Source organism: Nelusetta ayraudi, unplaced genomic scaffold (assembly GCF_046127955.1).
Source record: "Nelusetta ayraudi isolate G7.1 ecotype Tasmania unplaced genomic scaffold, CSIRO-AGI_Nayr_v1 ptg000135l, whole genome shotgun sequence".
Classification (NCBI taxonomy): Eukaryota; Metazoa; Chordata; class Actinopteri; order Tetraodontiformes; family Monacanthidae; genus Nelusetta; species Nelusetta ayraudi.
The window spans coordinates 8,325,664-8,340,715 of record NW_027466185.1 but is presented as its reverse complement, the minus strand read 5'-3'; the positions used below and the strand labels follow the sequence as shown (position 1 = coordinate 8,340,715).

At 47.4% G+C, this 15,052-nt stretch overlaps 1 protein-coding gene across 1 annotated transcript in view; it reads left to right on the top strand.

Annotated features, from left to right (window-relative positions):
- Window positions 1-15,052, top strand: part of LOC142905148 (fibrocystin-L-like) — a 34,798-nt gene that overhangs the window by 13,494 nt on the left and 6,252 nt on the right. Inside the window, exons 35-63 of the mRNA XM_076051658.1 lie at window positions 143-247; window positions 462-647; window positions 1,067-1,240; window positions 1,335-1,534; window positions 2,216-3,191; window positions 4,055-4,303; window positions 4,593-4,742; window positions 5,239-5,413; window positions 5,850-6,006; window positions 6,117-6,273; window positions 6,371-6,580; window positions 7,189-7,318; window positions 7,558-7,799; window positions 8,091-8,227; window positions 9,184-10,213; window positions 10,732-10,923; window positions 11,030-11,181; window positions 11,278-11,437; window positions 11,568-11,739; window positions 11,986-12,074; window positions 12,186-12,343; window positions 12,515-12,644; window positions 12,754-12,872; window positions 12,961-13,090; window positions 13,181-13,354; window positions 13,497-13,600; window positions 14,185-14,311; window positions 14,394-14,515; window positions 14,600-14,690. Of these exons, the coding sequence (XP_075907773.1) occupies window positions 143-247; window positions 462-647; window positions 1,067-1,240; window positions 1,335-1,534; window positions 2,216-3,191; window positions 4,055-4,303; window positions 4,593-4,742; window positions 5,239-5,413; window positions 5,850-6,006; window positions 6,117-6,273; window positions 6,371-6,580; window positions 7,189-7,318; window positions 7,558-7,799; window positions 8,091-8,227; window positions 9,184-10,213; window positions 10,732-10,923; window positions 11,030-11,181; window positions 11,278-11,437; window positions 11,568-11,739; window positions 11,986-12,074; window positions 12,186-12,343; window positions 12,515-12,644; window positions 12,754-12,872; window positions 12,961-13,090; window positions 13,181-13,354; window positions 13,497-13,600; window positions 14,185-14,311; window positions 14,394-14,515; window positions 14,600-14,690 (6,198 nt within the window). The remainder of the gene's footprint in view (window positions 1-142; window positions 248-461; window positions 648-1,066; window positions 1,241-1,334; window positions 1,535-2,215; window positions 3,192-4,054; window positions 4,304-4,592; window positions 4,743-5,238; window positions 5,414-5,849; window positions 6,007-6,116; window positions 6,274-6,370; window positions 6,581-7,188; window positions 7,319-7,557; window positions 7,800-8,090; window positions 8,228-9,183; window positions 10,214-10,731; window positions 10,924-11,029; window positions 11,182-11,277; window positions 11,438-11,567; window positions 11,740-11,985; window positions 12,075-12,185; window positions 12,344-12,514; window positions 12,645-12,753; window positions 12,873-12,960; window positions 13,091-13,180; window positions 13,355-13,496; window positions 13,601-14,184; window positions 14,312-14,393; window positions 14,516-14,599; window positions 14,691-15,052) is intronic.

Genomic DNA, 15,052 nt, shown 5'->3' with positions numbered 1-15,052 from the left:
CTCTGCTATAAGCAGCAGGGCTGCCAGCTTCCTATTCTCCCATGTGACTGCACAAGCACAATAATGAGGTCCTGTAACGAAACTGCTGCGGGGCCAATTTTCACCAGCGATCTCACAGGTCTTTTGTTGTGGTTCCTTGCAGTGGGCGCTCAGTGCAAGGTGGAGGTGGCCTCAGAGAATGCGCTGGAGTGTGTTATGCAGTCGGCTGAGAAGACGCACTATGTCAGCAACCAGGGAGCGCACCCCAGTAGGTTCACACTCTTTTTGCTGCTGTCAAACAGAATGTGAGTAAGCCGGGCCAGGAACAAAAGAGTGAGAGTTAACTTACCGAAAAGTGCTGCGGGCAGGGAGGCGGTCACCAGGAGATTACAAGTGACACTCTGACAAAAGAAAACCCGCTCGCTGTGCATCTATTAGCCCCTTTGGGACACGGCTTAGCTTAATTTGCACCTGTTTTGCAGGTTACGGGGTGGGATACGCCTGGAGTCCTTCCACAGTGACAGTGTCCGTGGGCGACACGGTGATGTGGGGCTGGAACGCTCCAGCCTTCCAGAGAGTCGGCTACAGGGTCTTCAGTGTTTCCAGCCCGGCTGGCACCACCTACGAAGGGGGTCCGTTCAAAAGTGGCGACACCAAGACTGAAACAGGTGAAGCACCAGATCACTTTCTACATTGACCTGGGTCCATGTAAAAAGGTTCATTGTTATATCTGCAGGAAGATTTTTTCACTAAATATCAACGTTGGTCTGAGACTTTGTCCAAGTTTTACATTTTGGCCTACTGTGTATTTCAGTTTGACACCCCTGCAATAAACAGACAGGGAACATAAAAAACAATTCATAATGCGTAATCTCATAAGCTTAATTCTTATAATGTATAAATGTCCCCACGGCCTTAACTGAAGATTTCAGTTAAGGCATAGAACACCAGAAACTATAGAAACAAATGATAAAGTTGATCATTTCTGGCAGATTTTTCTATCCGCCACCCTTTTCAGCGTGTTTGAAAGATAAATGTACACCACATCTGGGATTCTTCCATAACAAACGCCTCTCAATCCTCTCAGGCACCTTCAAGTACCGCTTCACCGTGCCCGGAGTGTATTATTACAGCAGTGGGTACATAGACGATGCCAACGTCAAGGTGCTGCAGGGAGTGGTCAAAGTCCTTCCTCGAGAGGATGAGAGCAGAGAAATCACTGTCAGCGTGAGCGGCGTCCAAGCCCGGCTGGTGCCCGCAGGTAGATGCACATGACTGATGAAAGCTTCTTGTTTTGAGCAAAGAATGAAAGTCTGGCGATCTCATAACTGATGAAACCACCTCCCCGTCGTCAGGTTCTCGCCGCGTCTCTAGATCCGTCTCCCAGTGCGTCGCCTCGCCGCAGTGCAGTCCGAGCAACCAGAAGGACTTTGTTTTCGTCTCCTCCGCCTGCTCCACTCCCACCGTCCACTCCATCTCTCCCAACCAGGGAACCTACCACCAGGTCATCCACATTCAGGGCAGTGGCTTCAGCGCCACTTCCTGTGCCAATGAGGTGGGCTGCTTTTTAACCCTTCATTGTATAAGACTCATGTGTTACTGATGGTTCATAAGTGTTAAACTGCGGTTATGCAAGTATCCATCTTCTACCAATAACAAAACCTCAGCGTGCTGCTGAACAGAGAAATGAACAAAGATCTTTGATTGATTGATTGATTTAAATTTATTTTGAACATAAAGAAAGAAAACAAAAAAAATGAAAAAAAACATTAAAAAAAAAACATTTATAATATTATTACCATTAATAATAATACTACCAACAATAATATCAATACTAATAATCATAGCAATACCAATAGCACCAACAATAATAATGATAATGATAATCATCACAATAATCCCAATATTAACAACAAAACAACAGAAATACACACGTTTGCATCAATGACAATGAAAAGAAAAAGGAACATAATAGTCATAAAAAAAGACGAGCTCTGACTTTTTACATCTTTCGGTTGTAAAACGTCAGAAACTCATTTCAGGTCCGCTAATGTTAAGGCAAAACTGCTCCACTGGAATGTGGAATGAAAAATATTGATGTTTGAATGCATATAATATGGCTCCTTTAATTAAATAAAACAGGAGATGCAAAATAAAAAGCTATCATAATAAAACTGGAATAAATAGGATTTTTTTTGACACACCTCAAACAACCTGCTGTCTGTGCTTCCTGCAGGTCACAGTGGGAGGTCAATCCTGTCACCTGATCAGCAGCAATCAAACCGACATCGAGTGCCGCCTGAGCTCCGACAGCGAGCTCCGCGTCGGCGTGAGCCACCCGGTGGTCGTCCGCGTGAACAACCTGGGCGAGGCCGTCGTGGCCGTGCAGGGCGAGCTCGCCCGCCGCTTCGCCCTCCTGCCGTCCGTCGACTCGGTGTGGCCCGCCGTGGGCAGCCCCACCGGCAGCACCCGCGTCTGGATCGCCGGCTCCGGCTTCTCCGCCGGGGGTGTGGTGAGCGTGGCCGGCGAGCCGTGCGCCCCGGTGTCGCTCAACTACACCTCCATCGTCTGCGACACCGCCGAGTCCCAGCCGCACTCGGGCGAGGTCACCTTCCTGGCGGGAAGCATCCCCAGCTCCTGCCTGGCCAACTGCTCCTTCCTGTACTCCTCCTCCGTCACGCCCACGCTGACGGCCGTCTCCAACGGGAGCCTCAGCGGCCCGACCAGCGTCACCATCTCCGGCTCGGGCTTTGGGATCCGCGCCGACGACGTGGTGGCGTTCGCCGGCGCCGCCCCCCTGGGGGTCACCGCCGTGACCGACGGCGACATCTCGGTGGACGTCGGCGCCCTGCCGGCGGGCCAACACCCGCTCACCGTTATCGTGCGAAGCAAAGGCCTCGCATCCGGCGCCGTCTCGCTGACCAGCGTGGGCCAGGCCGCCCTCAGCCCCGGCGCTGGCAGCGTGGAGGGTGGCACCCCGCTGGTCATCGCCGGGAACGGCTTCGCTCCGGGGAACACCAGTGTGACGGTGGGCGGCCGGCCCTGTGCCATCCAGGCGGCGACGCCCAGCGAGCTCCGCTGCCTCACGCCTCCAGGGGGCGCCGGCCAGGCCGAGGTGAACATCCAGGTTCTGTCCGTGCGGTTCCCTCCGCTCAGCTTCAACTACTCTGAGGCCCACACCCCCGCGGTCACCTCCATCAGTCCAGCTACAGGTAGGTATCATAATAATGATAATAATAATAATAATAATAATAATAATAATAATAATATATTTTATTTATAACGCATTTTACATTTGTGGACAAATCTTAGATAGATAAACTTTATTCCAGACTCAGGTCCATATTAAAAAAAGAAATAAGTACAAAAAACCAGATGTACATAACAATACAAAAGTAAGTTTAAAACACATACAGACATCTATCCCAGTGCTTCCAGAGGTATGACAACGGTACATAAACTTTCTGAGAACAGCCTAAAAAGTAGGCACATTACTGCCACCAAACCTAAGGCTGGCACTTGACCTCCTTGGAACCCGGGCAGAATCGTAAATGCATCATTATTTGCCACCAGAAGTTTGTTTTATTTTTCCAGCACTCGACAAGCACCACAGGTGCTCTGGATACAACGAGGTACAATAGGACCTAAATAGAGCATTTAACATCATCAGTAGACTTGTTAAAATATGTGCAAGCATGTTGGCTTGTGCATAGAGTTTGCAGCACTGACGCTAAATGTCATCACATGTACAAGTGCACAAAATCGAACAGCAGATAAAGCAAACAAATCAATAAATACAGACAACAGATAAAATCATCATGTATCTTGAGGTTTTGCACGTTGTGGTTTTTATATTGTGCGCGTCCCTCTTGTGATGTCTCTCATGCGGCACTCATGCAGTTTTACACTCACTTTTTTTTTTTGCTCTTTCTTTTTATTTGCTCTTTGAGACAGAATGGGTCTGAGAAAACAGGCCGCTACCATTTCAGCAAACTTTGAATGAGGACTTTTTCCAGAGTTTTTCCAGAAACAACTTGAACCTTGAACTTCGCCTCTCTGTGTTTTTCCCTCGCAGGGCCAAGCGGCACCGTCGTCACGTTGTCGGGCGCCGGATTTGGTGCCGACCCGCAGCTCGTTTCCGTCACCATGAACGGCGCCGCCTGCAACGTGACCTCCACCTCCGACACAGAGGTCCGGTGCACCGCCGGGAACAACCCCGGCGGGACGTACCCGGTCGCCCTTCATCACCAGGTCAAAGGTCACGCCAAGTCGACCGTCTCGTTCGCGTACGAGCTGACTCTGAGTGCAGTGCAGCCCAACCAGGGTAAGACAGAGGCAATTCCACCCGAACTGAAATGAAACTTCAAGCCCAGTCGATGAGCAATCTCCAGTTAAAGTTTCATGATGAAACTGTTAAGAAATTTTTCAATCTTGAAATGTAATCCTGCAGAGTAAATCAGCCATGCGGTGTTGATACTACTGTAGTAAAACTAAATAAACTCTTGTGTTATTGCACTATCCCCTGTATGTGATCAGAATCGTTGCTTCTTCATTCCTCTCCTACTGTAATCCTCCTGAATCCACATTTTTCTTCTTCTGTTTCTGCAATTCAGGCAGCTTCGGTGGGGGGGCCCTGCTCACCGTGACGGGTTCTGGGTTCGACCCGCACAACTCTAACGTGACAATCTGCGGGGCAGAGTGCAGAGTGAACCGAGAAACGTCGACGTCGAGCCAACTGCACTGCTGGTCTCCCCTCAACAATGGTAATTAAGAAGCACTCCACAGCTTTTCCTCATACAGGTCCTCATTCAGGTCCTCATACAGGTCCTCATACAGGTCCTCATACAGGTCCTCATACGGTCCAAACCAAAACATTCGATGAAGGGTCCACTTCAGAAACGATATGATACTTTTATACTTTTTTGAGTTTGCATGTATTTTTTTCTCATGAGAACATGTGACTTCTTAATTATAGGCTTCTACAACTACTTGAGAGATTAGGAACTCAGAGCGCACAGCCACTGCTTTGTGATATTTTTGGCTCACACAAATGAGCCAAACAAGTTCTGTCAAAGGCAACAAACAAATTCTGTCAAAGCTGAGTCAAATCTGTCACAACAACGCTTTAAATAGTGTCGTTGTGACAGATTTCATGTCGTTGGAATGCTTTTTACTGCATGAGATAATTGCTGGAATGACACAGACGACAGTAGCGAGTCACGGGTGTCTCTTAATTCTTTTGCTTCTGCCCGATGTCAGACACTCAGTCGGAGGTGAGCTGCACGGTGGAAGTCAGCAACCAGCTTGATGCCGTCAACATATCCAGTGGCTTCACCTACAAGTCTCAGCTGACTCCGGTGATCTCGGAGGTTTCTCCGAGGAGAGGAGGCACCGCTGGGGGCACAACGCTCACAATCCAGGGCTCCGGTTTCAGGTGCAGCAAAGGAAAACAGCAGAACGGAGACACACGCCCAGATTAGATTCCAGTCGCTGAAAATCATTGACTCACTTCCTCAACATGACCTCATCGTTTGCACGCACTCATTGTCAGGCTTAAGGAAAAAATAAACTATAATTTTGTCCTTATGCTGGCCAAAATAGCATATATATTTTTATGTTATTTACTTTATAACAAAGTAAATAACATAGTAATAACATAGTAATAAATTATTATTTAGAATTAATTATGCATGCAAGAAGTAAGATTTTGATTAAAAAAACAAAACTATGCTGTTTTCATGAGCAAAATGTATTCAGCTGTATTGCAATATACTGTCTGTGTTTTCCCGATGTTTACACATGAGTGTACAACACATTCCATAATCCCCTTTTTCTCACTGAATCTCATCAAGTTCAATCCATCGTTGCAGCACCGACGTGAACGAAGTCAGCGTGACCATCGCCGGGAGTGTGTGTAACGTTTCATCCAGCACTGCCACGACCATCGTCTGCGTGACAGGAGCTCAGCGACAGTCCCAGGAAACCAAAGTCAGAGTCAGCATCGCAGACAGAGGCGTCGCCAAGATGGTGAGACGAGACGGACCTCCAGCCGCCGGCCATGTATCTTCACATCGAGCCGCGTGCGTGATCTTCACCGAATTCCTTCTTCTTCATTCGGTTTGCTTCCTTTTTTTCAGGACAATGCAGATTTCTTTTACATTGACGTGTGGTCATCGAGGTTCACATGGGGCGGTCTCTCCCCACCTGAGAAGGGCACCTTCGCCGTCATCACTAAAGGCCAGACCATCCTCCTGGACACCAGCACCCCAGTGCTGAAAATGCTCCTCATTCAAGGTAAGATTCCGACTCGACCGTGGAGTTCTGCGAACCACGTGAGCCGCATTTTCAGCCTGAAGCGCTACTTTACGTTGTGCGATTTCTACGTTTCCAGGTGGGACGCTGGTGTTCGATGAAGCGGACATCGAGCTGCAGGCGGAGAACATCCTGATCACAGACGGCGGGCGGCTTCAGATTGGCCAGGAGGGGGCACCTTTCCAGCACAAAGCCATTATCACCCTTCATGGAAACCTGCGCTCACCTGAACTTCCTGTTTATGGAGCCAAGACCCTGGCTGTCAGAGAAGGAGTCCTGGACATGCATGGTTTGTCACACGCAGGGGCGCATTCAAGAAAGACATATGAATTGCTGCAAAAATGCTTTTCAACAGCAGTGGAACTGCTGAAGTAGTAAAAGTAGTAGTAAAAGTTTAATTATCAATATGCCTAATTAATTAATTAATATTTAAAATATGATGATGGACCTAGTAAAGGAATTGTAGTTTTTATGTTTGTCCATTGCTTTATTATTACAAAAAATAAATACAGAGAGGATTAAAAAGTCCAAACTAATTTTTGAGTTGAGTTAATTTCTCTTCTCTTTTCATGGTTAGCTTTTTTTTTTTTGTTAAAAACAAAAACAGTTAACTTTTAGAGTTTTCTGTTGACAATACTAATGTATTTCTAGTTTGCTTTGTACGTGCTAATTTTTTGGTTATGTAAGGCCTCCTTCATTATCACCGTGAGGCTTTGAGGGACAGAACATTTACAAGTTAATGACCAACATTTTTTTTTTTAAAACTACCTGACTACATGTGCGACTGTCACATAATGACATAGTAACATGAGTCGTAGCCTCTGGGAGTTATTATTAGAGACACCTCATACAAAAACCCCTCTGGTACTGATGATTGTCAACAACCTGTTTCTCCAGGTCAACCGGTTCCTGTTCCCTGGACCCACTTGGCTCAGACGGCCACCAATGGCTCCAACACACTGACACTGATGAAGGCAGTGACATGGAGAGTTGGAGATGAGATTATTATCGCCTCCACTGGACACAGGTATGTACAACTCCTAGATTCATAGATGACAAAAAGCGTGAAAAAAGAGTGATGAGCCAAGTTTCAGAAACCTACTTGATGGAACTGGTTAAGAACACCTGCAAGATATGTTAAAGTTATGTTATCAAAAAAAATTATGAGATATTTAAGGATAAGTTAAAAGGTATTTTACAAATAGGTATTTAATAATTTTACATTAAACTTCTTCCAGTCTACAAACAAGTTCTTTCTGTCTGCAGACACAGCCAGAGAGAGAATGAGGTGAAGAAGATCGCTGCCGTGTCAGCCGATGGTTTGACCTTGACCCTGGATGAGCCGCTGGCGTACACTCACCTCGGCGTGAGCGTCATACTGGCCGATGGCACCAAGTTCGAGGGTCGGGCCGAAGTGGGTCTCCTCACCAGGAACATCGTGGTCCGGGGGTCTCAGCACCAAGAATGGAACGACACGATCGAGGCTTGTCCCGATGGCTTCGACACAGGTAATGTTTTTTTTAACATGACATCATTGACATAATACCTTGCACCTCTCGTGGATTATTTCTTTAATAATGTCATATTGCATTCATAGATGGTTACTAAGTTATTTTGCATAATAATTTTAGAGGTTAGCTAGGAACTAAAGGTTTCGGTATATAAAACAAAAACTGATCCCCTGCTTTATTTAAGGGTGTTGGAGATGAATAATGTAATTGGATGTAATAACATCATATGTAAGTAGGGGTAGTGGACTATTAACTAACTACTATGATTTTTATGTTCCTGTGATGCAGGTGAATTTGCAACTCAAACCTGCTTCCAAGGACGCTTTGGAGAGGAGGCCGGCAGCGATCAGTTCGGAGCCTGCATCATGTTCCACGCTCCTCGGCCAAATGAGAACCTTGCCATCGGCAGACTGGAATACGTTGAGGTGAGACGCTTCTTCCCACCTACAAGAAAGACCTTGCTGTACCTAGCAGGGTTGACCCAATTCCCTCAGTGTTTTTTGATACTCAGACATGTTTTCAAAATGCATCACACTATGCAAAACATGTCCTCAAGTACGTTAAGTACCTAAGTTTAAAAGAGATTGGCTGCACGGTGGCTAAACGTTGAGGTACGCATCGTGTTTGGTTAGACGTGTTCAGACTAGGGCTGTCAGCGTTAGCGCATTAATCACAATTAGTGATTAATGCGCATTCATTTTTTTCAATCGTATTTCAACCATCAGGCCGGGGTTCAAGCAGAAGCGCTGTGAAGTGCCGCGTAACGTAGACCGCTTCCTTTCGGTACCCTTGTTAACCAATGGTGTCGTTCACACCAGACGCGCAGTGGAGCGCACCTCTGCGGCCTGTCTCGCGCCTTGCAGCCATCGTTTTGGGTCTGGTCTATTTTATGTGCGAGCCGCGATCGATCCGTGTCAAACTAGACAGGAAGCCACTCAAAGAAACGAGAAAATCCAGAAAATTTTCAAAATAATGTACCGCGATTGACAAATGCGATTATGTTTGTCTATGTTATTTATGTTATTTGTCAGTATAACAAGTATAAACACAAAGGCACACATGCACACGAAAGAGAGCAACAGAGTGGACTGGCTACGGCGGTGTGAACCTGGTGTAAACCTTTTTGTCCCTTTTGCTAACCCGTAGTCGGCCCCTTTGGCTGATTTCTGGTAAGAAATACTTTGCATTATGGGGTTAAAACTGCCTTCAAAGGAAAAATAACAGAATTTCACACATGCAATTCCAACCGCGATTAATCGCAGTTGAAATTGCAGTTAACTATGAAGATCCTGTGATTAAACGCAATTAAAAAAAATTTTATCGTTTTTCAGCCCTCGTTCAGATAGATCCTAATTATTTCCTTTCAACTCGTGTGCACCAGATATTCCATGCAGGTCAGGCCTTCAGGCTGGGACGCTACCCCATCCACTGGCACCTGATGGGAAACATCGACTACCAGTCGTATGTCAGGGGCTGCGCCATCCACCAGACGTACAACAGAGCCGTGACCATCCACAACACCCACCGGCTGCTGGTGGAACACAATGTGGTCTATAACGTCATGGGCGGCGCCCTCTTCATCGAGGACGGCATCGAGACGGAGAACATCCTGCAGTACAACCTGGCCGTCTTTGTCAAGCAGAGCACCAGCCTGCTGAATGACGACGTCACCCCGGCCGCCTACTGGGTCACCAATCCCAACAATGTCATTCGCCACAATGTCGCGGCCGGCGGCACCCACTTCGGCTTCTGGTACCGCATGCACGAGCACCCCGACGGCCCCTCTTACGACCCAAACATCTGCCAGAAGAGGGTTCCCCTCGGCGAGTTTTACAACAACACCGTTCACTCCCAGGGCTGGTTCGGCATTTGGATCTTCCAAGACTTTTTCCCCATGAAGAACGGAGGCTGCCGCTCCTCAACCCCTGAGCCGGCTGTGTTCCGCTCCCTCACCACCTGGAACTGCGAGAAGGGGGCCGAGTGGGTCAACGTGGGCGCGGTGCAGTTCGTCGACTTTCTCATGGTCAACAATGAGAAAGCCGGCATCGAGGCCAAGCGGATCTTTCAGTGGGCGGTGAGAGGCTTCGGCGAAGACGGAGGGGCGACCATGTCCAACAGCACCGTCGTGGGCCACGTGGACGAGCTCGGACTGGGAGACGAGTACTGCACGCACCGGGGCATCATCGCACCGCTGGACGACGGCCTGAGCGTCCTCAATACCAAGTTCATCAACTTTGACCGCAGCTCCTGCGCCGCCATCGGGGTGACCAGGATCGATGGCACATGCATTGATCGATGCGGCGGCTGGTCGGTCAGGTTCGCTGGTATCCAGTACATGAATTCAGCCAACAAAGCCGCCTTCAGGTGGGAGCATGAGGTGCAGCTGGTGGACACCGACGGCTCCCTCACAGGTGCTCAGTCTTTTCTATTATCTTTCATCTTTTTTTTTAAACTGACTGCAGTAAAAGAAGGAAGAAAATCCAAGCAGCTTTTAATGCATCATTTTATACCCATGGTTATAGACTTGTGGCTTATTTTAAGATAATGGGTCAGACTTCAGTATGTTGAAAATGGACTGAAATCACGTCATTGGCAGTGTTCATTTTGACAGCAAAATTTTATTTAGTTTTAGTCACAGTCTTTTGACTAAACTGGTCTCCTCCTGCCACTTTCTTACTCGTCATGTCTTTCCACAAACGGAATGAGCTCCGATTGGATCTCGTCTCGTTTTTATTTGTCGACAAAAATGTCATCATTAGTCCTTGTGAATGAATTTTTATTTAGTTATCATCTTGTTTTAGTTCGTCAGTTAGTTGACGTTAACTACGATGAAAAATTTTCATCACTGAAATCAACACTGGTCATTGGTAATCGACCATTCAAACTCATCCTAATGCCCATCCGTGTCTCTTGTCTCGTGTATCTCCAGGGACCATCAACAACAAAGTCGTGCCCAAGAGCGGCCTGTTGGACCCTGCCCACTGCACCGACAGCCCCGAGTGGAGCGTGGGATTCCCCGGCGTCGTGTGCGACCAATCCATTGACTTTCATCGCTTGGCTCTCAACAAACCCTCGCCATCCTCCCTGGAGGCCAAGGACATCATCCTAACCAACCAATTCGGTACAAAATCTGCACTTTTTCCATAATATGCGTGGCAATCAAAAAACATCTGCTGCTGTCCATGTTTGCAACAGCGAATAGAGAATCTTTCAATCCATTGTGACAGGCACCAGTGCTGTTCCCTTCCTGAAGAAGAGGATTACACACAAGCTTGGCTGGATGGTTATGCTGCCCTCTGGAGAAACGTACAACTGGTTCTTCGAAAACATGGATCATCTCACCAACATCAGCTACAAAGCCAAGTTCTACGGCTTCAAAGTCAGAACCGCCAGAAATACGCTAGAGAAACAAAGGCCAAGGCAGGATTATGCTGACCGTACTGACGTTTCTTATTTTGTATTTCATCACACACAGTCGGATCAGTATGTGATCATCAACCACAACTTCACCCAGAGTCCAGACAGGTTTGATGTTATCGATTCAAGAAACGGCTCCACGTCACCTCTGAGCTTCAGCAACAATGAAAACGGAGACTGGTACTTCGACAACAGCACCAACGACCTCTACTACATCAGTAAGACTAAAGACGTTCCTACTGATTCATTCTAAGTACATTTCCAATCTCACCTGTTATTACTATATTATTGTATGTTATTATTGTTGTTTTGTGGCACAAATCTTAACTCACAGTCCAATATTTATAGTTTCGGGCAAGACGAGCCAGCGGCGGCGCCGTAACAGCGTTGACCGCTCCATGGTTGACACCGAGGTGAACTTGAAGGTTTTCCGCTGCTTCTTCCCAAACTGTATCCCACCACCACCGCCACCTCCAGCCACGCTCGCACCCATCCCTGACGGTCGGCCCGATGATTTCATGTACGTATAACCAGCAGGTCAACTGCAGAGGACTGAGTGCAGAAAATTTGCAAAGAATGAGCCTTCCTGGTTTGGTAGTGCATGATTTTGCATCAGCTGATAAAGGTCATCGCACACTTGATCCCACCTTCAACCTCTAGTTAAATGCTGTGATGGAGTGCCACTGACTTGCTTGAATGGTTTTTAGTCTTTATCGTTGCTTCCCGAGAGCCTAACATTTCCTCATGTCTGTATCTCACTCTCCAGTTTGTGGTCCAATAACTCGTACTGGGAAAGTTCAGCGGAGAATAACTTCACTGCGCCAGGACTCGGTGCTGATGTGGTGATCCCATCAGGTGATGTCACTGATGTGTTTCCTTGATATTGAGAATGAAAGGGGGGCCGCCAGCGGTCAACTCAGCTGATGTGCTGATGTGCTGTTGCTGCTCTCCACCTGGCCGCTGCAGGTGCGTGGGTTGTTCTGGACACCAACACTCCTCCCCTCAACAAGCTGACCATCATCGGAGTCCTGGAGGTGGAGGACACCTCAAGCAAGTCCCGGCAGGCTCGATCGACGCATGGAAGCGGCATCGTGGTGATTGACGCCGTCTACATCTCCATCCAGGTCAGTTTCATGGAGAATCTTTGACCTTCATGATGACGAGACAAGTTTTGCACCTGTCTTTAAATTCAGCAAACTAAACTAGATGTGCATCTCAAACGTGCTTTTTGTTGTCGTTGTTGTTTTTCACGGTTGATCCCTGCAGAGTTTTCTGACTGAGATGATATGTTTCAGGGAGGACGGTTGATTGCGGGACAAGTAGACGAGCCGTTCCAGGGCCATCTGCATATCACACTGAGAGGGGACCACAGCACTGCTGACTGGCCTCTGCCCGACGGACCCAACCAGGGATCCAAAGTCCTGGGTGAGAACTCACAAAAAATAAAATCCGTGAAGTAATACATAAAGTTTGCTTGTTGGATCTTTTTCTCTCTCCTTGTGTGACTTTATTTAACCTGGTTGTTGCACCACAGGTGTGTTTGGCACTCTGGAGCTTTATGGACAACCTCCCAACGTTTACCACACCAAACTGGCTGCCACCGCTGCCGCAGGATCCAACACCCTGACGCTGTCCAAAGCCGTCGACTGGAAGGTCAGCGCCGCTTCTTCGTACCTTCACATGGGTTGTTTGATCTGTCAGGCAACAACAGGAGTGATTTGTTTGTGTGTGTGTGTGGCAGGTGGAAGACGAGGTCGTCATCTCTACCAGCAGCTACAACGCGTCTGAGACTGAGAAACGACTGGTCACTGCCGTGTCAGAGGACGGCACTGTGCTGACCCTGGATCAGCCACTGAACCACATCCACATCGGTCAGTTCTGCCTGCCACGTCATTTGTTTCTCTTTTTTAAAGTGTCAGAAAGGTGTTTGAACTCAAAAGGACAACTCTGCCTCTCTGCAGGTGAGAGTCACTCCGTCGCTGGTACCACGCTGTCCTACACTCTGGCGGCTGACGTCGCTCTCCTGACCAGAAACATCAAGATCGTCGGTCAGGAGTATCCAAAGATGATGGAGGAGTCGTTCGGAGCCCGGCTGCTAGTGGGAACCTACTCCTGGGCTGGAATAGACTACAAAGGTCTCTGCTCTCATCGATATCGCCATCGTGTCATTCACTTTTGTGTGAATTCTTTCTTTTAATGCTGTATATTCCAGCATACAGCATGCGTATCCAGGCTGATCTTTGTTTTTTTGTTTGTTTTTTTATTACCCAAAAACAGGCCAGGCTCACATCAGCAACGTGGAGTTCTACCACTCTGGTCAGGAAGGCTGGATCGACTACAGTGACCCCCGCTACTCTGTGGCTTTCCTCAACCTGGGAGAGGTAACACACAGACATGCACACTTAAGGTCCCAAAAGGTCCTTACATACCAGGAGCAAATTGACAAGGCAAATAATTTGCTTTTTAAAAAAAAAAAAAAAAAAAAAATATGTTGACATGTCGATGACATCACATCGACGCTTATGTAATTTTTTTCTCTTCCTCTGCAAATGTGGAGCTAGCAGTCCTTCAAATTGTCTGATGGACAATCTACGCTACTAAGCCAAATTTCACTGGGTAAAATTTGAGCTCCTGCATGGTCGTGTTGAACTCACCCATCTCCTCTTATGTCGGTTTTAAAAGCCGTGGTGTAGAAGACGGTGTTTCATTTTATGCACATTAAAAAAAAAAAAAAAACTTCTCGGTCACCACACTTTAAAAAATCATTTCCTTTATTCTTTCGTTCCAAATCTGTTCCGAAGCTTTCTGAAGCACAGAAAACATTTGCTGGTGAAAAATTTGCATTTTTACATTCCTTATTGCTTTCGCTTTGCCTATTTCCAGGTGTGTAAGGACCTTTTGGGGCCCTTCCAATACCTAGAAATAGGAACATGAAAAAACTAAAATCGTAATCATCTCTTCTCAGGTCTCCTCAGACGAGTCCTACATCCAGGGCTGTGCCTTCCACGACGGCTTCTCTCCTGCCATCGGTGTGTTCGGGACAGCAGGACTGTTTGTTGACGATAACGTCGTCCATCACACTGTGGGAGAAGGTAAAAGAATACGCTGACGCTCATTTACAGCCACGGTCAATCCACCGGAACAGATTATTGAGGCGTTTGTGCGTGCCTGCAGGTATCAGAATCTGGGGAAACAACATCACCCTGAGGAGGAACCTGGTGATGCTGACGCTCTGGCCCGGGTCGTACCAGAACAGAGAGGAACCCTTTAACTTTGACTGGAACGCCGCCATTGAGGTCGGTCTTCTCAAACTGCAGCGTGAAACGCTTGGTCGCTTGAGGCGCTCTGCTTTTTTTTTTAACCGCTGGCTATATTTCCAGGTCAACGAGGGCACAAACGTCGTGCTGCAGCACAACATAGTGGCCGGCTTTGAGAGAGTCGCGTACCGTATCGATGGTGAACCGTGTCCAGGTACGACGGTGGACGTTGTTTCAATTTTTATATTTGGTTTTTATTAATAACCGTATGTCTCTTTGTATAAGTCACATCAGTCAAAAAATGCATCATAAAGAAGCAAAAAACAAATATAAGTCGCACTGGACTGGCCACACTGAGTCCACATGGACTCGCAGGTTGAACCGCCACGAACAAAACATGCCACCTAATGTACACGGAACACATTATTAACGCGCTAACACACACACACACACACACACACACATTTAACAGCAACATCGATCTCATTCCAAATCACTGAATCCATTCAGTTCTTCATCCTCGGCGTCACTTCTGAACAACTCAGCCAACTGCGGAGGTAGACGGAGCGCCACCTC